Below are 24,703 nucleotides of genomic sequence, written 5' to 3'. Positions count from 1 at the left end.
TATATATAGTGGGACTGAAAGGGAGTCCTCTATTATGAGCTCCTTCCAGAAAACCAAACGATTCATTCCAACAAGTGCTGCTTCCAAGTAAACCAACTGAAGGCGGCAATAGGTGAAAAGTGTCTGGAATCAGTCAACAGAAAACACATCATCTTCCATCCTGATAACACAAGACCACAATGCTCCTTTGATGACCAGACAGAAACCGTGACAGCTTGGCTGGGAAGTTCTGATTTCATCTACTATGTTCACCAGACACCGCACCTTCAGGTGTCCATTTATTTCAGTCTTCACAAAATTCTCTAAATGGAAAAAATTTCAGTTTCCTGGAAGACTGTAAAAGGAACCTGAACAGTTATTTGCTTAAAAAGATAAAAAGTTTTGGGAAGATGGAATTATGAAGTTGCCTGAAAAATGGCAGAAGGTAGTGGAACAAAACAGTGAATATGTTGTTTAGTGAAGTTCTTGGTGAAAATGAAAGACTGTCTTATTTTTTACTTAAAAAACCAAAGGAACTTTTAGCCAACCATATACTATGTGCCAAGCCAAGTACTGAAAACATAGTGATGAGAAAAATATATATATTGCCTGCTCTCAAGGAACTTTCTTTTTAAAAATATGTATTTATTTATTTGGCGCACCAGGGCACAGCTGCAGCATGCAAGATCTTTGATCTTCATTCGGGCATGGAGGATAGCCCTCTCAGAGGAGAGGGGCAGGGAGAAAGTTGGTTTCACTTGTATGTTCCTTCTTTCATTTGTTCATTCATTTGCACAATAATCTCAGTGAACAAAACACAAAAGCCTCTGCCCTTGTGAAACTTACTGATTCTATGTATTAGATCAGATACAAACCCTATTAATTCTATCTTCTGAACATCTCTCGAACCCATCTTTTTTTCCTCTTTCTTAGGGTGGTCTTCACCGTCTTTGGCTGTATTACTGCAATAACCTCCTAAGGTCTGAGAGGTTCTCACTTGAATTTCTCCCTCCTCCAATCAGTCCCTGACACAGTCAGCAGTTAGATTCTAAAACACACACTTTTTCTCGTTACAGTAGTGCACCCTTATCCGTGGTTTCACTTTCTGCAGTTTCAGTTACCCATGGTCAACCACAGTCTGAAAATATTAAATGAAAAATTCCAAAAATAAACAATTCCTAAGTTTTAAATTGTGTGCCATTCTGAGCAGCATGATGAAATCTCAGGCTGTCCTGCTTCACCTCACCCAAGACATGAACCATCCCTTTGTCCAATCTATCCTGCCCATTGGTCATTTGGTAGCCACCTTGGTTATCGGATCCACTGTTGCAGTATCTCTGTGTCTGTGTTCAACTAACCCTTATTTTACTTAATAACGGCCCCAAAGCACTAGAGTTGTGATGCTGGCAATTTAAACAGGGCAAAGAAGGGCTTCCCTGGTGGCTCAGTGATAAAGAATCTGCCTGCCAGTGCAGGCGACACTGATTCGACCCCTTGTCTGGGAAGATCCCACATGCTGTGGAGCAACTAAGCCCGCAACTAACTGAGCCTGTGCTCTAGAGCCCGCGAGCCGCAGCTACTGAAGCCTGAGCCCTGAGCCCATGCTTTGCAACAAGGGAAGCCATCTCAAGGAGAGGCCCACACACCACAACTAGAGAGCAGCCCCTGCTCGCTGCATCTATTAACAGAGAAAAACCCATGGAGCATCGGAGACCCAACACAGCCAAACATGATAAATGAACTATTAAAAAATCAAATATGGCAAAGAGAAGCTGTAAGGTGCTTCCATTAAGTGAAAAGGCAGAAGTCTGCAACTTAATAAGGAAAAAAATTGTAGGCTGAAGTTGCTAAGATTTATAGTAAGAATAAATCTTCTATCAGTGAAACTGTGAAGAAGAAAAAAGAAATTTGTGTTAGCTTTGTCGTCATTCCTCAAACTGCAAAGGTTACAGCCACAGTGCATGGTTAAGTCTTTAGTTCAGACAGAAAAGGCATTAAATTTATACAGTAAGATATTCTGAGAGTGACAGAAAGAGACCATGTTCACATAACTTTCATTACAGATTATTATAATTGTTCTATTTTATTGTTAGTTGTTATTAATCTCACTGAGCCTAATTTCTAAACTAAACTTTATCATAATTGTATATAGGTTGGATAAACAACAAAGGCCTACTAGCGCTGGGAACTATACTTAATATTCTGTGACAAACCATAATGAAAAAGAATACAAATATATGTATATTATTGAGTCACTTTGCTGTACAGAAGAACAGCAACATTGTAAACTAACTATACTTCAATAAAAAATTTTTTAAAATAGTATACACAGGGTTTGGTACTATCTGGACTTCAGGCATCGACTGGACAATCTGGATACATCCCCTTAAGGTAAAAGGGCACTATGGGGAGGTGGTTTAGGGGCATCACATATACTGTGCACTTTATTTACATATTATTACATCAGTTCCACCTCAGATCATCAGAGGTTGGGGACCCCTGATCCACAGGATAAAGTGCATATTCCTCAGCATACGCTACAGGGCTTTATGTGATTTGGTCCCAACTTGGCCTCATCTGTCTCAATTCACTTCTGCCATTTTCCAAACATATCACTCCTTTGTGCCTTTAGGGCTTCCCTGATAGCTCAGTTGGTAAAGAATCCACCTGCAATGCAAGAGACCCCGGTTTGATTCCTGAGTCGGGAAGATCTGCTGGAGAAGGGATAGGCTATCCACTCCAGTATTCTGGCCTGGAGAATTCCACGGACTATACAGTCCATGGGGTGGCAAAGAGTTGGACATGACTGAGCAACTTTCACTTTGTGCCTTTGCACATGATTTTTTCTTTGCTTCAAACGTCCTTCCAACCTCCTTTCTGTCTATACTTTTATTCATTAAATGCGTTTAATAGCAACCTACTCTGTTATGTCTTCTCCCACTTTCTGAGGAGTAATGTGTATTTGTTGATTTCCTTCCTTTAATGATGAGTTCCTAAATGGTAAGAATTGTATCTTTTCATTTATTTCCTCAAACTTGGTATGGTGTCTGACACTGATTGAGTGCCCATGAAAGAAGGTAAAACTGCAGTATTCTCTACTATTTCCCCTCAGAGTTATAAGGGGTAGGGAAAGGGACAGAGAACATCCAGGTTTCAGCCACACACTCATGCTGCCAACCTGTCAGAAAATATACATGTTGATCTATAAACTGATGAATCATATGCTAAAGGCAGTCTGGACCAAACAATACAGCAGTTCCAAACTGACTTCAGAGAACAACAGTCATAAAAACACTCAGTAAAGGCTGTCTAGTTTGAAAATACTCCTAGGTGATTCTCATATGCTGCCTTTCCCCACTAACTGGCAATCACTCTGCTAATAGGTGAAAAATCTGATGTTGTTTTTTCCATTTTAAAATGTAAGCCACAAAGTGAACTCTGGGCGTCTTTGAAGAGGTAATTATAATAATGCCAAGGAGTAGAGAGTAAAGTCTTCTGGGCAAATTGTCTTAATGCTAAGAAAAATTGTAGCCACAGAGAATTACTTGACAGGGCTTGGCATATGCTCAAAGGTTTAAGTGGTTAATCTTAACAGCGAGCAGAGACATCAGTCTACACTGGTCAGATCTCTGTACCATCACCATGGTGACCAAGAGGCACTCCAGTCCTCCTGTCAGGACAGCCCTTTTCCTGGATGTTGCTGGAGAATTCTGTCTCTCTTCCCACACTGATCATTCTTTTTCTACCATTTATTTTTCCTTCCTACACTGACCATTTTCTTTCTATTAAAACTTCAATTTCTTTAAATATGTCACCTTCATTAGGTAGGGTGCAATCTAGTCTGCCTGGACCAGCAAAATATTCTGTCTTTTTAAGGAGGTTTCTGCAAATATTAAACTCATTCTTTTTATGGTACTTACACAGTTTAACTTCACATTTCTAAGAGTATTTCACTAAATACCCAAAGGATCGCTTATAAATATATAACTTGATTTATAAAGTATTAAGCATAGGAATTCTCTGGGCCTGCTTCATCTCATGACAGTTCTACAGTATTTTCCAATAAGCTATTGACAAGGGTACTTTTGAAGACTGATCAAATGAAAGTCCTGTGGGAATGCCAGATAGCATATATAAAGGATCATGGTAACCACTACGTTGTTTGCCTCAGTGTATGACCTTAATAGTCTTCTACATTGATTTTCTCTTTTCTTCCAGTAAAGGGACTCTGCCAGTAAAGAGGTGACATGGAAAACAGGTAGGAATTCCCTGGTAGTCCAATGGTTAGGACTTCAAGCTTCCACTAAAGGGGCCATGGGCTTGATCCCTGGTTGGGGAACTAAGATCCTGGAAGGAATCTTCCATGTGACATGGCAGGAAATAAAATGGAATGGCTACAAAAATAACTCAGAAATGAATGACAGAGGGACAAAGTGAAGTCACATACCCATAAAGCAACTGTCTGAAGCTTCCTGCCATGCTTGCCCATTAATGCTGACATTCTCTTGCACAGCTGATTCGAAAGTCTGCAATAAAGTCACAAAAATCAAGTTACTAAAAATAACTTTAAATACTGAATTCAAACATTTGGACAATTCAGATTTGTGATAGAGAATATAAAAAAAGTAGATGACCAGATTACTGCTAAGCTTTTGCTTTTCAATGATGTGAGATTCCATTTCAATCATTTATTCTACCTACATTTTAGTTCCAACAGCCATTAAGCTACCCATGAGAAAATGTGATGAAAAGTTTTACTATATTGGTACAAACAAAAAAAATTTACTTCTTAAATGAAAGGAAAGTGAAAGTGAAGTTGCTCAGTCGTGTCCGACTCTGCGACCCCATGGACTGTAGCCTACCAGGCTCCTCTGTCCATGGGATTTTCCAGGCAATAGTACTAGAGTGGATTGCCATTTCCTTCTCCAGGGGATCTTCCCAACCCAGGGATCGAATCCGGGTCTCCCGCATTGTAGACAGATGCTTTACTGTCTGAGCCACCAGGGAAGTAAATGAAAGGAAAACAAGCTAACAAATTGGGCTCAAATGAATCTCAAGGGTGTAATACATTTGCTGCTGAATGAGAGTCAGTATTAACAAGTGGGAAAATACACAGGCTTAAAAGAAAGTGAAATTAATTTCTACTTTACAATGGACTGTATTTTTGGTGGGGAGGGGACTGCGTTGGGTCTTAGTTGCAGCACATGGGATTTTCGTTGCGTCACTGGAGATCTTTCACTATGGTAGATGGATTTACACAGACTCTCTAGTTGCGGTACTTGGGATCAGTGTTTCGGTGCTTGGGCTTAGTTACTCTACAGCATGTGAGTTCTTCTCACACTGGGGGTTGAACCCACATCCCTTGCATTGCAAGGCAGATTCTTAACCACTGGACCACCAGGAAAGTCCTAGGACTCTTTTTTTTTTTTTTGAGATGTACTTTGAAGTATATAACGATGAAATGACATGAGAGATGCAATTTGCTTTAAAATAGAAGTATAACATATTTTTGATAACTGCTAAATTTGGTGATAGACATATGGATGTTCACTGTGCTAGTCTATTTTTTGTAACATTAAAAATGTTTATAATACATTAAAAAGTAAAAAACTAAAGAAATTTGATGGTACATCCAAATTTTAAATGCACATTCCCTATAGCCTAACAATTTCACGTCTATCAACATAACCTAAAGGACCATTCTCATAAAAACATAAAGAAGATAAACTGAGAATGCTTATTTCAGTTCTGTTTGATATTATGAAATATTGAGGGAAAAATATCTAAATTCAAAATTAGGAGAATGGCTAAATATACAATATACCCATATCATATAATACTAATAGAATGAAATACATCTATATATAACATTAACAAATAACCAAATACATATTTGGTTTTTTTAAACAAAAAGCAGGATGTTAACAATTCATCAGCATGACACGATTAGTATTAAAAAAAAAACAAACACTTTTTAAAACAGAGAGACAGCTTTAAAGCCAAAAAAAAGAAGGATTATATCCTCCAAAATAATAAGTTATTTCCAAAAAGGAAGAGGGATAGGAGAGAGGAATTCAAAGATTTTTGCTTTATGCCATTTTTCATAAAGAGAATACATTTTATATAATTAAAAGCTTAAAATTATCCTTCTATTTAAAAATAAATTTTTTAAAAAGGAAAAAATAAGCTTAAGTCAAATGATAACTGATAATTATGAGTTAGAGTATGTATTCTACATTTTGAAGATTTTTATAAAGTAAAATCCTTACTCTATCCAGTTCTATTCAAGGATTATCCAAATTCTTTTTAATATTCATTGCATAGTTGTATCAATTTTTTAAAATGTTACTTTATTAAGTATTCAGTTCAGTCGTTCAGCCGTGTCCGACTCTTTGTGACCCCATGAATCGCAGCACGCAGGCCTCCCTGTCCATCACCAACTCCCGGAATTCACTCAAACTCACATCCATCGAGTTCGTGATGCCATCCAGCCATCTCATCCTCTGTCGTCCCCTTCTCCTCCTGCCCCCAATCCCTCCCAGCATCAGTCTTTTCCAATGAGTCAGCTCTTCACATGAGATAGCCAAAGTACTGGAGTTTCAGCTTTAGCATCATTCCTTCCAAAGAAATCCCAGGGCTGATCTCCTTCAGAATGGACTGGTTGGATCTCCTTGCAGAGTCTCCAAGGGACTCTCAAGAGTCTTCTCCAACACCACAATTCAAAAGCATCAGTTCTTCGACGCTCAGCCTTCTTCACAGTCCAACTCTCACATCCATACATGACCACAGGAAAAACCATAGCCTTGACTAGACGGACCTTAGTCAGCAAAGTAACGTCTCTGCTTTTGCATATACTATCTAGGTTGGTCATAACTTTTCTTCCAAGGAGTAAGCGTCTTTTAATTTCATGGCTGCAATCACCATCTGCAGTGATTTATGTATTAGAGAAATGCAAATCAAAACTACAGCGAGGTATCACCTCACACCAGTTACGTACCATAACTGGTGTGAGGTGATGGTCAGAAAGGCCATCATTAAATGATGGTCAGAATGGCCATCATTAAAAAGTCTACAAACAATAAATTCTGGAGAGAATGTACTGCACTGTTGGTGGGAATGCAATACAGACACTGTGGAGAACAATATGGAGGCCCTTTAAAAAACTAGGAATAAATCTACCGTATGACCCAACAACCCCACTACTGGGCATATGCTCTGAGGAAACCATAATTCAAAACGACACATATACCTCAATATTCACTGCAGCACTATTTACAATAGACAGGACATGGAAACAACCTAGGCGTCCATCGACAGACTAAAGGATGAAGAAGTTACGGTACGTATATACGATGGAATATTACTCAGCCATAAAACCAAACAAATTTGAGTCAGCTGAACTGAGGTGGATGAACCTAGAGCCTGTTATACAAGCGAAGCGAGTCAGAAATGAAAAATAAATATCGTATATTAACGCATACATATGGAATCAAGAAAAATGGTGCTGATGAACCTATCTGCAGGGCAGGAATGGAGACACACGTACAGAGCGGACGTGTGGACACAGCAAGGGAAGGAGGGGTGGGGTGAACTGAGAGAGCAGCCCTGACACACACCTTCCCACGTGCACAGCAGATGCTGGCTTAGAATCCCCTGGCACGTGCAGGGAACATGGGTTCAGTGCCGGGTCTGGGAAGATCGTACATGCCCCGGAAGCTGCTATATAACACACAGAGTTCAGCCTGGTGCTCTGTGACTTCCCTTGTGGCTCAGCTGGTAAAGAATCTGCCTGTAATGTCGGAGACCTGGGTTCAATCCCTGGGTTGGGAAGATCCCCTGGAGAAGGGAAAGGCTACCCACTCCAGTATTCTGGCCTGGAGAATTCCATGGACTGTATAGTCCATGGGGTCGCAAAGAGTCGGACACGACTGAATGACTCTCACTTTCACTCACTTTCAGCCTGGTGCTCTGTGACTTCCGAGAGGGGTGGGAAGGCAGGGGTGTAGTGTAGTGGGGTAGAGGGGTGGGAGGGAGATTGAACAGGGAGGGGATATATGTGTACTTATGGCTGATTCACTTATGGCTAAGCCACTCAGTGTGGTAACTTGTTGTATCAACAACAGGAGATGAATACGCTGTCCACATCCTCCATCTCTGTTGTTTTGGGATTGTTATTTTCAATCTCTGTCCCCAGCCCACTAACTACACCCATTATAAATAAATTAAAATATTAAAAGAAAAAAATACACAGGACTTTCCTAGTGGTCCAGTGGACAAGAATCCGCCTGCCAATTCAGGGGACACAGATTTGATTCCTGGTCTGGGAAGACTCCGCATGCTGTGGGGTAACTAAGCAGGTGCACCTCAAGTCTGTGTTAAGCAACAAGAGAAGCCACTGCCACGAGAAGCGCACCTGCCACTAGAAAGCCTAAGCACAGCAGTGAAGACTCAGGGCGGCCAAAATTAATTAAATAATTTTTGAAAGCCTTTAATAGAAAGTCTACAAATTTTAAATGCTACCCTCTTTCATGATTGGTGGGAATGTAAATTGATACAGCCACTAGGGAAAACAGTGTGGAATTTCCTCAAAAAATTAACAGTTGCCATATGATCTGCATCCTACTCCTGGGCATATATTGGGAGAAAAGTACTAAATAAAATTTGAAAAGATATGCAGGACTTCCCTGATGGTCCAGTGGCTAAAAATCTGCCCACCAATGCAGGGGACATGAGCTCAATCCCTGGTCTGGGAAGATCCCACATGCCATGAGACAACCAAGTCCGTGCACCACAGCCACTGAGCTTATGCTCTCGAATCGAGGAACTGCAACTACGGAGCCCACACACCACAGCTACTGGAGCGCATGTGCCCTAGAGCCAGGGCTCTACAGCAAGGCAAGCCACCACAAAGAGAACTCCGAGCACAGCAACTAAAGAGTAGCTCCCACTTGCCGCAAGTAGAGAAAGTCCTCGCGCAGCAACAAAGATCCAGCCAAACACAAAATTAAATAAATAACTTTAAAAATTTAAAAAAAGATGCAATTCCCAGTGTTCACTGCAGCACTGTTTACAATAACCAAGACATGGAGACAACCTAAATGTCCACCAACAGAGAAAGCATAAAGACGCAGCACATACACAACGGAATACTCCTCAACCGCAAAAAAGATGGGATAAAGCCATTTGCCACAGCATGGACGGTCTTGGACATTACCATATTAAAGTGAGGGAAGTCTGACAGAGAAAGATATATGGTATCATTTATATGTAGAATCTAAAATATGACACAGAAGAACATGTCTATGAAACAAAGTCACAGAGAAGAGACTTGTGGGTACAAAGCAGGAAGTGGGAGGGAGAAGGATGGATTAGACGTTTAAGATTAGCAGATGCAAACTTTTACGTGTAAAATGGATAAACAACAAGGTCCTAATGTACATCACGGAGAACTATATTCAATATTCTGCAATAAACCATAATGGAAGAGAAAGCATATATATGTATAACTGAATCATTTTGCTATACAGTAGAAATTAACACAACATTGTAAATCAACTATACTTCAATAAAATAGTTTTTAAAAAACTATCACAAAAAATGTTACTATATTATGTGGTTTTAGATAGAGAGGCAACATTACTGAAGCCTCCACCTTTTTATCTGTTTTCTTAACTAAAACACAAGTGAATTCCCTTGGTAGTTTAAATCTTCACATCTTTTATCTTCTAATTTACTTTCTCATCCATTAATAAAGTATAATCAGTTAAGCCACGTTCCTCTTTTCCTATAAGGAGAATTAATGTTCTAAGTACCTTAGCACTTCCTGGAAAGGGGTAAATTCTAAGATCATTACACAAACAAGTCTTCTCCCATCAAACTACTACTAAAAATGTCCTCAGGTATGTCTCTATCCTTCCCTTGCTAGCAAGGGGGGAATGATATAAAAGTCAGTGTATACAATACTGGAACACAGAATCACAACCCAGGGAGTGTTCTTACATTCTTCATCCACTTAACCTTTATTTTGTTTGCATTGTGGTCAGTAAAACTGTACTGCATTACAAACATTTTAACATTTTCCCCTGTATATAAATAGGTTGTGTGCTTTCTTCAGACTGGCACGAATCCCTCAATTTGTTGTGTCTTCCCACCACGCCCCGCACCTGGCCACCCCCCGCCCCCGCCCCCGCCCCCCCGGCAAAAAAACCTCATCTTCTACACAGCTTTGCAATATACTTGAGAAAGGAAGGGGAAACGAGTTATAAGGGTCAGTGTGATATTAGTGAAGTTTATAATGGGAAGCTTCCTTATCTACTTTAGCCTCATAGGGAAAATGTTTTCGCTCTTTTTACAAGATATTCTAAAAACAAGCAAAAAGACAAACCAAAAGCTAGCCTGGTGACTGACTTCCAGGATTCTCCTTTGAGTCTCCGTCTACACCCTCCAAGAGGGGACAATCCAGCCACTTTGTGGCTGTTGAGGCCTTAAAATTTAGTTAGTGGAAAAAGACATCAGGTTCAAGACAGATGTGAAAAGCCTGGTATGAACCAAAGAATGTAAACTAGCTGTTCCTTTTCTAAAAATTATTACAAGTTAAAATGGTATCTTGGACACAGTCGGTTAAAATAAATATCATTAAAATTAATTTCACCTATTTTCTTCCTTTAATTTCAAGTGACATACATGGCTCGCCTTGAATTTTTCGGTCGGACAGCACTGGCCTAAATTAACTAAAACACCTGGCTGCCTCCAGCATCTATCTCGTTCCCTCGCGTTCCCGGGCACCGTTAAACTCTGCCAAAGCCGGCCGTGGGCCCCTCCTGACCACTGAGACCGGGGTCTGGAGAAAGCGGGTGAAAAGACAAGAGATGGCTACTGGGCCCGTACCCACTGCGCATCTCGCAGCGCGGGCTCCCGAATCTCCTCAGGCAGCGCGTCCCCGAGCTTTTGCACGAAGCTGCTGCACAGTTCTAGCACTTCCGTCACGGCCCGCTTCGAGGTGCAGCGCACACGGAAGTCTTTTCGGTATGTGGCAGGGACCGAGGCCCTGTCTTCTGTCCTGGCCACTCTCCCCACGTCCCGAGAAGGAGAACGAGCCACCGACCGAAGGACCCGCTCCATTTTTCCAACTTGAACTGGGGGCGGGAATTCTGAGGGCGGAAGGGCGGGTTTCCCGGGAGGAAGGAGCACTCGTCCGGCCGGAAACTCAGCCCACCGCGGCACTTGGGTTCCGGCTGCGGTTCCGCCGGCGAGTCCAGGGGTTTCGGTGGCTGCGACGATGGGGGCGATGGGCGTAGGGCTGGTGGACTGTCACTGCCACCTCTCCGCCCCGGACTTTGACCACGTACGTGAGGACGAGGTCGGGCCCGTGGGAGCGGGGCAGCCCCCGTCCTTACCCTTCGAGTTATCCTCCCGGGGGGCGAAGTTCCACGCGTAATGTCAACGTGTTTTACCTGCTGCATTGGAAACCAGAGGCTAGTATTAGAGAAAGAAGAGGCGGTTCTGTTTGGTAAACCTCTCAAGAGGTGACGCTTAAATTGCGGAAGAAGAACAAAGCTGTGGGTGCATGGTGGTGAGGAAAGCAGGCGGGTTGCAGGCCCCCCCGACAGGACAGAATTTGGTTCATTCAAGCTGTCGAAAGGCTGGGTGGCTTCCGATGAGCTAAAAAGAGAGAAGCATAAAATCGGACTGAAGAAGTTTGCATAGGATAGGTGAGGCACGAATTCGCACTAGAATCACAATGGGGATCCTGTAGAACGGTTTGGTGGGTGGGTGGGTGGTTGAAGGAGAGAGATATGATCTGATAATCCATTTAAAAACCTTTCTGCTGATGTGTGGTAAATGGATAGAGGAAAGCAAGGGTTAGAAGTTAGAAAACCGGTTTGGAGGCTTTTGCAGTATTGAGACTAAAGATGATAGAGGTTACAGGGGAGTTGCAAGCGAGAGAAGCAGATGGATTCAAGTTATATTTTGGAGATCGATTCTAAAGTACATACTAAGAGGAACTGGATGTGCAGAGAGAGGGAGAGGAAGAACTTGAGGATGCTGGAGAGAGATGGTGGTGCTGTTTACTGAGATGAGGGAAAACAGGTTGGAGAAGGCAGGCAGAAGGAACAGATTTGTTGGGGAGAAAATAGTTATGCTTGGCATATGTTGAAACCTGATGTCCATCCAAGTGGAAATGTCATATGGTCATTTTAAAATGTGAATCTTGGGTTCAGAAGAGAATTACAGGCTGGAGATAAAAACTGGGGACTCACTGGCATAATGAGTATAGTAATGAAATCACTTAGCAGGAAGTACAGGAAGAGAAGCCTATGGTCCTGAAATCAGAGGAGAAAGAGCCAGTCAAGGAGACTTGATAAGTAGCCGACAGCTAGAGAGAAGTATTTGCAAAAGCCAAAAGTGGAAAATATTTGGGGAAGGAAAGAGTAGACAAGTGAGTTTCTAATGCTGCTGAAGGGTAGAGTGGGACAGAGAACTGTCTTTTATATTTGACAATAACAGTTTCTGTTCCAGTAGAGTGGGAACATAAGCCAGAATTTACGGAGAGAGTAAATGGAAGGTGCATCAGCTAGGCCCTTCTCACCACCCTGTTCCTTGCCATCATTGTCAGTCTTTATGGTGCCTCAACTGCATTGGTATACACAAGCAAAGGATAGTTACTTATCCATCTAAAATGATCATGATTACTTATGTTTATTTTAGGATCTGGATGATGTGCTGGAGAAAGCCAAGAAAGTAAGCCAATAGCTATACTTGCTCTTTTTTCGTTGTTTTTATCTTCCTACTCATTTTGATCTAAGATAGCTTGAAATGTTGGTATAATATGTTGATGTTGCTTCAGTAAAAAATGCATTAACAATAAGCAGCATCTATTGTTTGCTATGTGCCAGGCACTGAACTTAAACCCATTCTGTACATTATCTCATTTAATGTTTCTCAACAACCTTCTAAGGAAGCTACTATTTTATAGGCAGCCGTTACCTGTTTTATAGATGAGGAAGCTAAGGCCTAGATTAATTTTTCCAAAGATGCATCACTAGTAAAGTGATACAGACAAGATAGTCTGAATCCAAAACACATGCCCGCAGACACCAGGCGTGCCAGCTATATAGAACAGGTCAGTGCGTCTGTCAGCTCTTAAATTAGCATTATTCTGAAGATCTTGGAAAAATTATAAAAGTTTTCTGAAACATTTTGGGTTTGTTTGGAGGAAAATTGTTAATTTTGGGAAGCATTTATGAAATTCATTACAACTAGCATTTTGTGGTCTTCCTTCAAACTTATAGAAATGGTTGCCATTTTTATATGTAGCCATGTTTCACCATCGCAGTTTAATTAGGAGTGTGGTATTTGGAATAACACAGGCCTAATGATCTTGGGCAGGTTATTTGACTCCATCCAAATGTCTCTTGATCCAAACAATGGGTTACAGCAATGCCTATGTCAGAAGGGTGTGCAGATTAAATGGGGTAATATTTATACTCACTGAACATATGTCCAAAACATATGTAGCTAATTAGTGATGGCCATTATGATATTGATGGAGTGTGAGGGAGCAAGGATAACTAAAAGCACAGAAGACTTTAAATTGTTATTTAGTTGTATTGGATGGATATTGTTTGAGACTATAACTGAATTCTATTCATGTTTGTTTCAGGCCAATATTATGGCTCTTGTCGTGGTCGCTGAACATTCAGGAGAATTTGAAAAGATTATCCAGCTTTCAGAAAGGTGCTACTTCTCGTAAAGAAATAGAATTGCTGATAAGGATGCATATATGGTGTCATGTTTGCAATCTCAAAGATCATCCATTTTTAAAGAGAATGAGCAGGGAAAAAATTACATTAACAGCCTTAAAAAAATTCTTTCCTACTTGTTCTTCAGAGTAACATTGTCTCCTAGTCTAATAATCCTGCTTTTTTAATTCATTCTACATTTTTAGGTATAATGGGTTTGTCCTGCCATGCTTGGGTGTTCACCCAGTTCAAGGAGTTTCACCAGAAGACCAAAGAAGTGTCACATTAAAGGTAATAGTCTTATAAAACAGGAGCCATAAAAAATGGTATTACCCTTAGACTCAGTAATCCTCCTCTTTCTGATTTTTATTCTAAAGCAATAATCCAAAAGAAAGAAATTCTATCTTCTTTCACAAAGAGGTTTATTGCAGCATTATTTGTAATAGAGAAAAAGAGGGAACAGCCTAGCAGTTCAAAAATAAATAGTTAACTTATACAGTGTTAAATATGATGCTACAATGTTAAATATAACTTTATAGAAAATGTGGGTTATAAGGTATATGTGCACGAGTGCTAAGTCATTTCAGTCATGTCCAACTCTTTGTGACCCTATGGACTGTAGCCCACCAGGCTCCTCTGTCCATGGGATTCTCCAAGCAAGAATCCTGCAGTGGGTTGCCATGCCTTCCTCCAGGGGATCTTCCCCACCCAGGGATTGGACCCACATCTTCTGCATCTCCTGCATTTTGGGCAGATTCTTTCCCCACTGAGCCATACATTGGCTCCTGTCCCTACTTAACCCACTTCACTCATTTCTGTTACAAGCCTGACCCCGGTTCTAAAGGCTAAATATTTTCTTTATTAAATAAAAAATATTCTAATTATTTTAAGTCAGTCAGAATAAATCTCTCCTCCCTCCCCTTTGCCCTTCCTTTCCTTCTCTCTCCCTCCTTTGAACAGCATAGTGGAAACATCATGAGCTTTGAAGTCAGAGAGACTTGGCCTTCTCCCTTCTGCGATCTGTGGCACTTAACCTTGCCAGGTCTCAGTTTCCTCGTTTGTAAATGGTGAATCATTATTTGCTGTATTCCCAGTCATAGAGTATAAAGGTATAGAATATTTTAAAACCCCACAATAGAATCACTAGCTATTAAGGAACTTGAGACCTTATGAAGAAAGTAGGAATAGAGCTAAAGTCAGAAAGAGACCTATGAATGTCCTTTGAAATGTTTTTACATCTATTAAAATGATGAAGACCACATATATTTATACATATTAGTGGTATGAAGTAGTATCTCTATTAACAATTTACTATCCTTGACTTGCCAGAAACTTCCAAATTATTTCACAAGGAATTAAAATAATCTCATTGTAAGTTTGTTTTCCTTGTTTTTATAGATGATACATATACCCAGGAAGATTTTTTTCCCTATATCTGGTCTTCATCCAAATGTGTAATTTCTTTGTCTTAAGGTTTCTAAGTGTGCTACATTTCCTGGGTAATCTCTCCAACTTCTCCAGTCCCTTTGAGGTCCCAGACACACAGATTAGTTTGAACATTTGATACAGAAGATCTTTTCCTGACACTGACCTACTTAGCTATTGTCAGACACCTTCTCTGATAACTAGGGTTATGTACTCTTAGCTCCTCTTGACAACGTTAATTCTGCTCCATTGAGTCTACTGGAATTGTAAGGCCTTGATTTATCCTCCCTCATCTTCTTTTCTCTCTCTTGAGGCATAATTATAACGTCTTCTCCTGTTCCTCGACCATCTGTTTTACCTCCCTTTTCTTAATTCTCCTTTTTCTGATTATTCTCACTAGAAATACTTTGAATTTACATACTCTGAAATCCTCAAAGTAATTTAAAATATCTGGAACCAAGTTTTCCATATATTTGTTTTTCTCTTACAAGGAAACCCTTACAGGGAAAATTCTCTTTAAGTGGAAATAGTGATATGGAAACTATGGAATTAACTATTCAGTTACTTCAGTAGTTGACAAACAGCCATATACGTGATATTTAGTATTTATATGGTTGAAACTTTAGGACAAAAATAGGGTATGCAGAACTATAAAGATGAAATCAGTGAAAATAGTGCAAAAGATGTTTGGGATTATCACTGTTAATATTCACAAGTCATTCATCCGTACCCTAAGAGGAGAATATAACAGCGTACTCCCAGACTCCCCAAGGTGAGTGGCTTTGTTTTTTCTTGCTCAGCTATTCCAGGAAATCCAGATCACTCCTCCTAAATACCAGGAAATGCCTCCTAGACAGAAGGAAGTGTTGAAGTGGGAATCTTCATAAGAAGTAATGTTCTTATAACTAATTGGGTATGGGACATTTCTGCTCAAATTGCCAGCTAGAATTACTCACCATTATAGAAGGATTACCATTCCTAGCTCCTCAACTGGGTAAAGGATTTGTATGTAAAGGACCCAGCGTAGCATAGTGCCTGGCATATAATAGGTGTTGATACAAAACCTATGACATTCCTCTCTCCTATTTGAATGAATTTACTTTTTTTTTTTTTCATCCCAGGATTTGGATGTAGCTTTGCCCATTATCGAGAATTATAAGGATCAGTTATTGGCAATTGGAGAGGTAAATATCCACCAGCTGATCAAGTGATTTCTAATTCAGACCTCCATGTGATACATGAAGGCAGTCCCTAATTCAGTGTCAGTGATTAGAACAGACTTAGATAATTATGTTCACCCTGCTCAGCTGAATAACAACTTGTCAGTACTTTCTCAGTAAGCAAAAGCACTTAGGGATAAAACAATAGAATACCTCCCCATGGCCTTGTTAATGGATGCTTTATTAACATTTCAATATGCTTTGCTTTTTTTCCTTTTGCTTAAATAAGGCCATCTCTCTGGTTACTTGAAATAGTATGTACAAGCATACTTTAGATATTAATAGGTTAGAGTTTATAATAAAAAACTTATTAAATAATTTAAAGTTGTAAGACATTTTACCACTTGGTAATTCCACTTGTAAAGATAAAAGATAAGAATAACACATTCAGAATATAGCTTATAGCAGTGCATGCCAAAATAGTATCAAGGGAAGCAGTCCTTTATAATCATTACTGTCCAGTGTGGTGACCACATGCAGCTGTTGAGCACTTGAATTGTGGCTGGCCCAAACTGATGTGTGCTATCAGGATAAAATGCACAGATGATTTCAAAGTCTAAGTACCTCAAAGAAGGAATGTAAAATAACTCAGTAATTTTACATAGGTTATGTGTTAAGATAATAATATGAGTGACTGTAATATATTGATAATGTTTTAGGAATTGTGACAAAGTATATTAAAGTTAATTTCACCTGTTTCTTGTTAGTGTCTTTAACGTGGCTACTGGAAGCCGTAAAGCTGTGTGTGTGGCTTGTGTGTATGACTCGCGTTATATTTCTCTTGGACAGTACTGCTCCATCATCTGCCTTTGGGGGTTCATTAAACCATAAACGTGATTCTGTTTTATTTTTCTGTTATAGGTTGGACTGGATTTCTCCCCCAGATTTGCTGGCACTGATGAACAGAAGGAAGAGCAAAGACAAGTCCTAATCAGACAGGTCCAATTAGCCAAAAGACTAAATTTGCCTTTGTAGGTTAATTATCATCTTTCTATATTAATAGTTTTAAAGCACATTAGTGATAAATAATGATTCTCCTGAAATGGAGCTCTACTTTTCTTTTTCTCTTAACTACTTTAATAGATCAAAAATAATATGTTCATAGTAAATACTTAAAAGGAGGTTTTTTTGTTGTTCAACAGAAATGTTCACTCACGCTCAGCCGGAAGACCTACCATCAGCCTCTTAAATGAGCAAGGTATGTAGGTTCCTGAGAAAAATGTGCCTAATGTTTGACAATTCTAGTCCATGTTCTCATAGAAAAAGACATTTTTATTTGTTTTCTTAAAGAGAAGGGAGCAGGCCAGGGTAGTGATGGAAATCAATTAAGATGGTTTTGCAAGTCAGCCTACTATTTATAAGGTTTTCAGTGTGATTGTAATGTTCATCAGACGAGGATAAAGCGAATGAAAAATTAGATCAAGTAAAATAAGTTTTTTTTTAATTGGATCAAGTAAGAGCAGTACATATGTATGTGTATGTGTACTGTTGAATTTGTTAATCATTCAGTTCCTCATTTCTACTAGCATCCTTCTTAAGGACAGTTTAACCATTTAAAGACCTGTTAGGAACAATAATTTGACAGTTCACAAATTTCAAGAAGGTTTGGAATGGGAAGTTTAATTGTTTAAAATTTGTTTCAATGTTATATAATTTATTCTGCAGAATAAGAATTTATTTTTATTCTACTGGTTGAACACTGTACGTTTATCTACCCTTTAGAAACCACAGAACCTTCTAGTGACCAACATTTACTTAAAGTCTGTGTTGTTCAATTTGATTAGTGGGAAAACTTTTCATTAAGGAAATAAAATGCACTCTGATCTAATTTTTGAGAGGTGCTGACAAAGTGTTGCTGCATGCGTTTGACGGTCAGCCATCTGTAGCCATGGAAGGGGTAAAAGCCGGATACTTCTTCTCAATTCCTCCTTCCATCGTAAGAAGTGGGCAGGTAAAATCTTTCATTAAACTTGGTTCTACACTTTGTGACATAACACTTTAAAATAGGAACTTTCACTTTACTGCTGTGAACTTTTCCTGTTCAGTAATTTTTACGGTACTGTACTGTTATGTACTGTTCTGGTTTCATTACAAAAATTAATCTTAAGTCCATACCTCATACTTACATCAAGGGTAACTCATAAATGGATCAGAGACCTAAATGTAAGAGCTGAAATTACAAAACTTTTAGAAGAAAACGGATCCAAATCTTGGTGACCATAGATTAGGCAGTGGTTTTCTTTGCCATGACACTGAAAGCACTAATCACCAAAGAAAAAAAATAGATAAATTGGATCCACACACAAGAAAACTGGGCAGCTCATGCTCAAAAGACCTGACTCCCCGATAGCTTTCAGAAAAGCGTTTTTAAAGGCCATGTGAGGGAGGAGGCTGCAGGGCATGTGATCAGCTTGTACCCAGTGCTCGAATTGGTTGACATCAAGATACAGTTTTAAGCATCATCAGTCAATCTTCTGGTTTCAAATGGCCTGAGATCTACATGCTTGAGGTCAGCAGTTTCATCTGGTGACGGTCCGCTTCCTGTAAAAACAACTTAGGAATGTGTATCAGACCTCTGTGTGTATCTTTCAGGGAACTGGAAATTTGGTGACTCTCCTATATGATTGATTTGTACTCTAAGTTGTTAACCAGTTTTCCAACCCGACAGCTATTCATTACTTCTATATCTTCACATTTCCTTATCATTAACTCTTGAACCAGCCTTTTAAGACTCAGGGGAGGCAATAGTCCAAATTTATGTTTTTATTTACCAATTTAGCATTTTAGTTTTGTTTTTTAATTTTTATTGAAGTATAGTTGATCCAAGATTACTTTTATTTTTCCTACTTTTACCATTCATGGAGAAATTTCTTATTCAGTAGTACTTTTTAGCAGTGCTATCATTTCCGTTTCTAAACTAAAATGCTATTATTTTTTCTAAGTTTAAAGATAATATTTGTGCATTATAGAAAATAGAGACACTTCAGAAAAAGACAAATTTCCGGTCAACCCAACTCGTCCTACCACTGAGACAATCATTGTTAACATCTGATTCATATAAAATACGAAGATATCATATTCTTTTTGTTTTGAGTTAGCTTCATGGATATTTTTTGTATCTATAAACATAGACCTATTTCTCCTTTAAAATAATTACACAATATTTCACAATATGGATGTACCTAATTTAGCTAAGCATTACCTTAAGTAAAGGTTACATTGTTTCTAGTTTTCACTATTAACAGACAGCACTTCAGTGACTAGCTTTGCACATCCACAGTTGTTCACATAACTTTTGCAGTTACTGTGTATAAATGGAACCATTAAGAAAAAGGGTATGTATTTTTAGATATGTGGTTAAATAGTCACATTTCCTTTGAGGAATTTATACCAGTTTAATTTTTGTCTGCCAGCAGTGCACGAGCATACATACTCCTGGGCTTTTGCAGTTTTGCTCTTTCTTTTTTGGCTGTGCTGGGTCTTCGTTGCTGTGCTGGCTTTCCTCTCGTTGTGGGCGAGGCACTTCTCTTTGCTGCAGCCTGTGGGCTTCCCCTCGAGGTGCCTTGTCTTGTTGGGGAGCACAGGCTTGAGGGTGTGCGGGCTCAGCGGTTGCAGTTCCCAGGCCCTGGAGTGCAGGCTCCTAGCTGCGGTGATCGGGCTGAGTTGCCCCTCGCGTGTGGGATCCTACCGGACCAGGGATCAAACCGTGTCTTCTGCATTGGCAGGTGGTTCTTTACCACTGAGCCACCAAGGAAGCCCTGAAATTTTACTCTTAAAATAATTTATTTTATCATTGTTCCACTCTGCATCATGTATCTCCTTTCCATTTTTTATCTTAAAAAGTGCAGTGGCAACAAGAGAATTGCTCTTGGTGTAAAACTCACTGAGTTAATTGAAGTCCTTATAATCCAGGCAAAATCATAAACAGAATATAAAACTATTTCCTAATCTAAAATTCAAAATATGCACATGAACTTGGATTTATAAACATAAAACCTTGACTGACCTAAAGTGAACAGCAGGAAGAAACCCCGAGTACGGTAGTGGTGGAGAAACAATAGAAATCTCTCCGTGGATCTTTCAGTGAGCATGTGATACCAGATATTTGGTTTCTTGCTGGATGTACCTCATTTTCTGCTCTTGGTTGCTACTCTCTTGAGTTCCTAGAGGCTTCAGATAATTTTTGGCAAAGAATGTTTTTTTTGTTTGGCCACACTGCAGTGCTTGTGAGATCTTAGTTCTCCATCCAGGAATCAAACCTGGGCCCCCTGCAGTGGAAGCACAGAGTTCTAACAACTGGACCACCAGAGAATTCCCAAAAATGTGTCTTTTTAAATCTGTTAGTGTAGAATGATGAGAACATAGTGGACATTTATTAGTTGAATATTCAGGCATGAATTTTAAATTCCTGCCGAATAGAATGCATTGCCAGGTAGGTTGGTTTTTTTTTTTTGCCAGGTAGGTTTAATGCTTCTTATTTTATCTTTACTTCTCATGTTTTAAACTTACTAGCTTTCTCTTTTCTTTAAGAAGCAGAAACTTGTGAAACAGTTGCCTTTAACTTCAATTTGCTTAGAAACGGATTCCCCTGCACTGGGACCAGAAAAACAGGTAAATGATTTTCCTATTTCTACATTATTTAGTGTATCTTTCATTTGAAATATTTTCAATTTAGCTGTGTTTCTCCTTACAGAGTAAATACAATGGAATCTTACTGTAGTGCTAGGTTGAAAGGTTATATTGACTTAAATTTCATCAGGTCTTTTCCAAATATGGCAGTAGTGCTCCAAAGAATATTATTTGCTATGGGTCACAACCTAGTTTATGTAATATTGAAATCCAGACCAGTATAGTAGAAAAGCTTAGTGTCTACACCTGAAACTGCCACAACATTGTTAATCAACTGTACTCCAATATAAAAAAAAGTTAAAAAAAAAAAAACCCCAGTGTTTAGAGTCGGAAAGACCTGGATTCAGATCTGGTGTGTGATGGTACCCACTAGCTGTGTGACTTTGGTCAAGTCTCATAATCTCTCTGAAACTATTTCTCATTTATAAAATGTGGGTGAAATAATAGTAAAATGCTTTGAAGTATTACAGTGGGGATTAAATGAAGTTATGTATACGAAAGTGCTCAGTGTGTCTGATATATAGTAAATGCTCAATAAATGTTCATTTTCCTGTTTTTAATTAGCATGCTAAAATTAGCCTCAATGTCTTTCAGTACAAGTATGTATTGATATAGTCATAGATTTATGAAATTTTTGCTCTACATTTTGTTATTATAGGCCATAAAGAATCATATTTTCAATATTGCTAAGAATTCCCTGGTGGTCCAGTGGTTAGGACTTGGTGCTTTCAGTGCCATGGCCCAGGTTCAATTCCTAATCTAGGAACTAAGATCCCACAAGCCTTGCAGCACAGCCTAAATAAATAAGTAAATATTGCTACCATTATAAATTATATTTACCTGAAGGGAAGACACAGTAGGTACTCAAAAATATTTATTGAATAAATGAATTTTTAAAGTGAATATGTTTTTTGTTGAGTAAGATGTGTTTATCTTAGACTAATAGAAAACACAGAAAATAATAAGAAAATAGAACCATCTACCACTGAAAGGTTACCACTATAGTATACTGGTTAAAAGTATATACTCTGATGTCAGATTGCTCAGGTTGAAACCTCAATTGGGCTGTTTACTAGCTGTTTAGGATCCCTTCTTATCTGTAAAAAAGGATGGTAATAATAATAGTACCTATCTCCTAGAGTTATTTTGAGGATTAAATGAGAAATTCCATGGAAAACTTAGAACAAAACCTTGCCTACGATAAGCACTAAATAAATGCAGGTTCTTATGTCCTTCCACACTTTTTTATATTCGTATATGTACACATAAGATGTTTTTCATAAAAACAGAATTAACCTTAACACATCATCTCATAACTTGCTTTTATGTGGTGAACATATGTGTTCATCAATAAACACTTCTCCTCATCCTGGTTAATAACTATATAAATTTTAGCATGTGAGTATATTTAACCGGATATTGCCATGTAGGTTGTTTGTTTCCAACATGGTACAATTAACTCTTGAATAGCGAAGTGGTTAGGGGTACTGACACCTTCTCCAGCCCTGCGCCATACCATGGAAAGTCCGCATCTATCTGCCCTCCATGTCTTCAGTTTTACATCCCTGGATCCAGCCCTCTTTCACATGGTTCTGCATTCACAGATTCAACCCAAGTTTGGATTGTGCGGTACTGTAATTTTTATTGAAAAAAATCTGTGTTTAAGTGGGCCCACACAGTTCAAACCATGTTGTTCACAATATAAAAGAATGTCCTTGAACCTAAATCTGGGTGCACATTTTTCATTGTTTTTTTAGTAGCCTACATTATCAAGGCTTTTTGTTTTTTTTTACTCTTAACAGTTGTTGTATTCCTCGGAACATTATCATCCTGAGTAAATAATAACAACAGTAATATATTTCATCATATCTAAATGCCAGTGATTGAAGATGGACCACTATTTTGTGACCCTTAAGGGAAAAAACACTACCAATTATACTTTCACATGCCATTGGATGTCAGTAAAATATTTATCAGTTTCAGAGACGTTAAGATAGGGGAGAAATGCATCTTAGAATCAGTGAAATACGGGTGCATAACCCATTTAGTCTTCAGACACACGATGGTGTTGCTTGAATCAAACTGTACTGCAGCCTGTGGGGTGTGGTGGCCACGCAGCAGAGCACAGTCTTTATAAGCACTTGCTTGAGGAGCAGACCAAGGGACAGTTAGTGCTTCGGTCAGGTCACCAAGTATCCACTGTGCAGACTGCTTCACGTGCGAGGTTCTGGGACCTCAGTTGTTAATTCCCTGCCCTAGGGTATTGTGAGCCCTATGTTTCAAGAGCAGCATAGACTTAAAATCAGTGTTGTAGCCTTATCTTTCAGGCTGAAGTTCAGGGCCTTCTCCCCACCCCCTTAAAAAAAAAAAAAAAGGCAAGAACCCATCAGTTGTTTTAACCTACTCATTTTCATCTTTTATCGACAGTCTCCAAGGATTGCTTCTGTCAAGCGTCACGTTTGATTCAGTGTCTCTTTGTTCTGTTTCAGGTACGGAACGAGCCCCGGAACATTTCCATTTCAGCAGAATATATTGCCCAGGTGAAAGGGGTCTCAGTGGAAGAAGTTATAGAAGTGACAACACAGAATGCATTGAAACTGTTTCCCAAGCTTCAGCTGCTGCTCCCGAAATAGCCTCCGAACAAAACCACCTGCAGAGGGCAGTGTTTGAGAAAAATAAGTATCCTGACAAGTCTCAACTGCAGAAGCCACTGGAGGAGTATCAAGATAGAGAAGATTATGATTTTAGAGAAGAGTTTCTCTCAGAAGTAAAACTGGGCTTAGGTCCTGAAACCCTGGGTTCAGATTCTACCTTGCACTGCTTTTCAGTTAATGAACTCTTAGCAGGAGATTGGGAACACTGCTGCCTCTTTGCCCGTCAAGAGCAGCTACCGCATGAACTGAAACCGTTTCTTCTGGCGGGGGTGGCTCCCACAGATAAGAAACACGCGCTCCTGTGATGGCATGGAACAGGCCCCAGTCTGATTCTTGACCACCTCTTTGACTTCTCACAGGATTTATCCAGTAACAGAAGAGTATCTAGTTTCTTATCCTGTCAAAAGTCCTGTCTTTTCTGGGTTTGCAAAACTGAACTTTGCATTTTGAATTCTCTCTCTCTTTAAGAGAAGAATGATCATGGTTTTTATGTTGATCTTAGATTCTGACTTGGGAAGCCCGTGGTTTGTACAATCATCATTAAACACTAAGCCCCAAAGTTTAGTTAATAACTTGATTTTAAGTTCCAGGCTGAATTTTGTCACATGTTTAAAATGTAAATAGCTTCATTTAAAATGTATCTGACATTTTTGCATGCAGTAATAAGTTTTGAAAATCTCAGGAGTAAAGAGAGTCTTGTACCTAATGGTGATGGTAGCACAATAATGCAAATGTACTTAATGCCAATAAACTATACCCGTAAAGATTATTAAGATGGTAAATTTTGTTATGTGTACTTTACTACAGTTTTTTTTTAATCTTAAATATAGTTTGCAAGGTATTGTGATTCATACCAAAACCTGAGTATTTAATTTTGTTTAATTTTATAAGCAGCAAACACTGGAAAAAGTACCTGCCAGAGAAACAACTTCCTAAAAATCAAAGTGATTTTTACATAATCTTCAATATTTTGAAATGAATTCATTTATGGAGGAGTGGGGGTAGAGGGTCCCCAATCAAGCTAGACCATCTAAGAAGCAGAACAGGACCCTTT

General features: G+C 39.1%; 2 protein-coding genes across 14 annotated transcripts in view; one reads left to right on the top strand and one right to left on the bottom strand.

The window, feature by feature from the left end:
- Positions 1–11,509, bottom strand: part of NSL1 (NSL1 component of MIS12 kinetochore complex) — a 41,898-nt gene extending 30,389 nt beyond the window's left edge. Inside the window, exons 1-2 of the mRNA XM_069544198.1 lie at positions 10,867–11,509; positions 4,427–4,505 (exon numbers count right to left, since the gene is read on the bottom strand). Of these exons, the coding sequence (XP_069400299.1) occupies positions 4,427–4,505; positions 10,867–11,100 (313 nt within the window). The 5' untranslated portion in view covers positions 11,101–11,509. The remainder of the gene's footprint in view (positions 1–4,426; positions 4,506–10,866) is intronic.
- TATDN3 (TatD DNase domain containing 3) lies at positions 11,174–24,431 on the top strand. Of its 13 annotated transcripts, none has more exons than XM_069544185.1 (10): positions 11,174–11,323; positions 12,688–12,720; positions 13,643–13,716; positions 13,928–14,012; positions 16,268–16,330; positions 17,228–17,337; positions 17,509–17,564; positions 18,205–18,317; positions 20,897–20,977; positions 23,485–24,431. In XM_069544185.1, exons 1-10 carry the CDS (start codon positions 11,258–11,260, stop codon positions 23,626–23,628), a joined length of 825 nt encoding a protein of 274 aa, XP_069400286.1. In that variant the 5' UTR covers positions 11,174–11,257; the 3' UTR covers positions 23,629–24,431. The 13 variants fall into 13 exon arrangements, with proteins under 13 accessions (XP_069400286.1, XP_069400294.1, XP_069400288.1 ...); XM_069544187.1 differs by having other exon boundaries at positions 11,194–11,323; positions 20,900–20,977; XM_069544192.1 differs by having other exon boundaries at positions 11,212–11,690; positions 20,900–20,977.
- The last annotated feature ends 272 nt before the right edge of the window (positions 24,432–24,703 follow it).

This window comes from Ovis canadensis, chromosome 12, assembly GCF_042477335.2.
Source record: "Ovis canadensis isolate MfBH-ARS-UI-01 breed Bighorn chromosome 12, ARS-UI_OviCan_v2, whole genome shotgun sequence".
NCBI lineage: Eukaryota > Metazoa > Chordata > Mammalia > Artiodactyla > Bovidae > Ovis > Ovis canadensis.
Note: the sequence above shows the minus strand (reverse complement) of the source record. Positions and strands in the feature narration are given on the sequence as shown.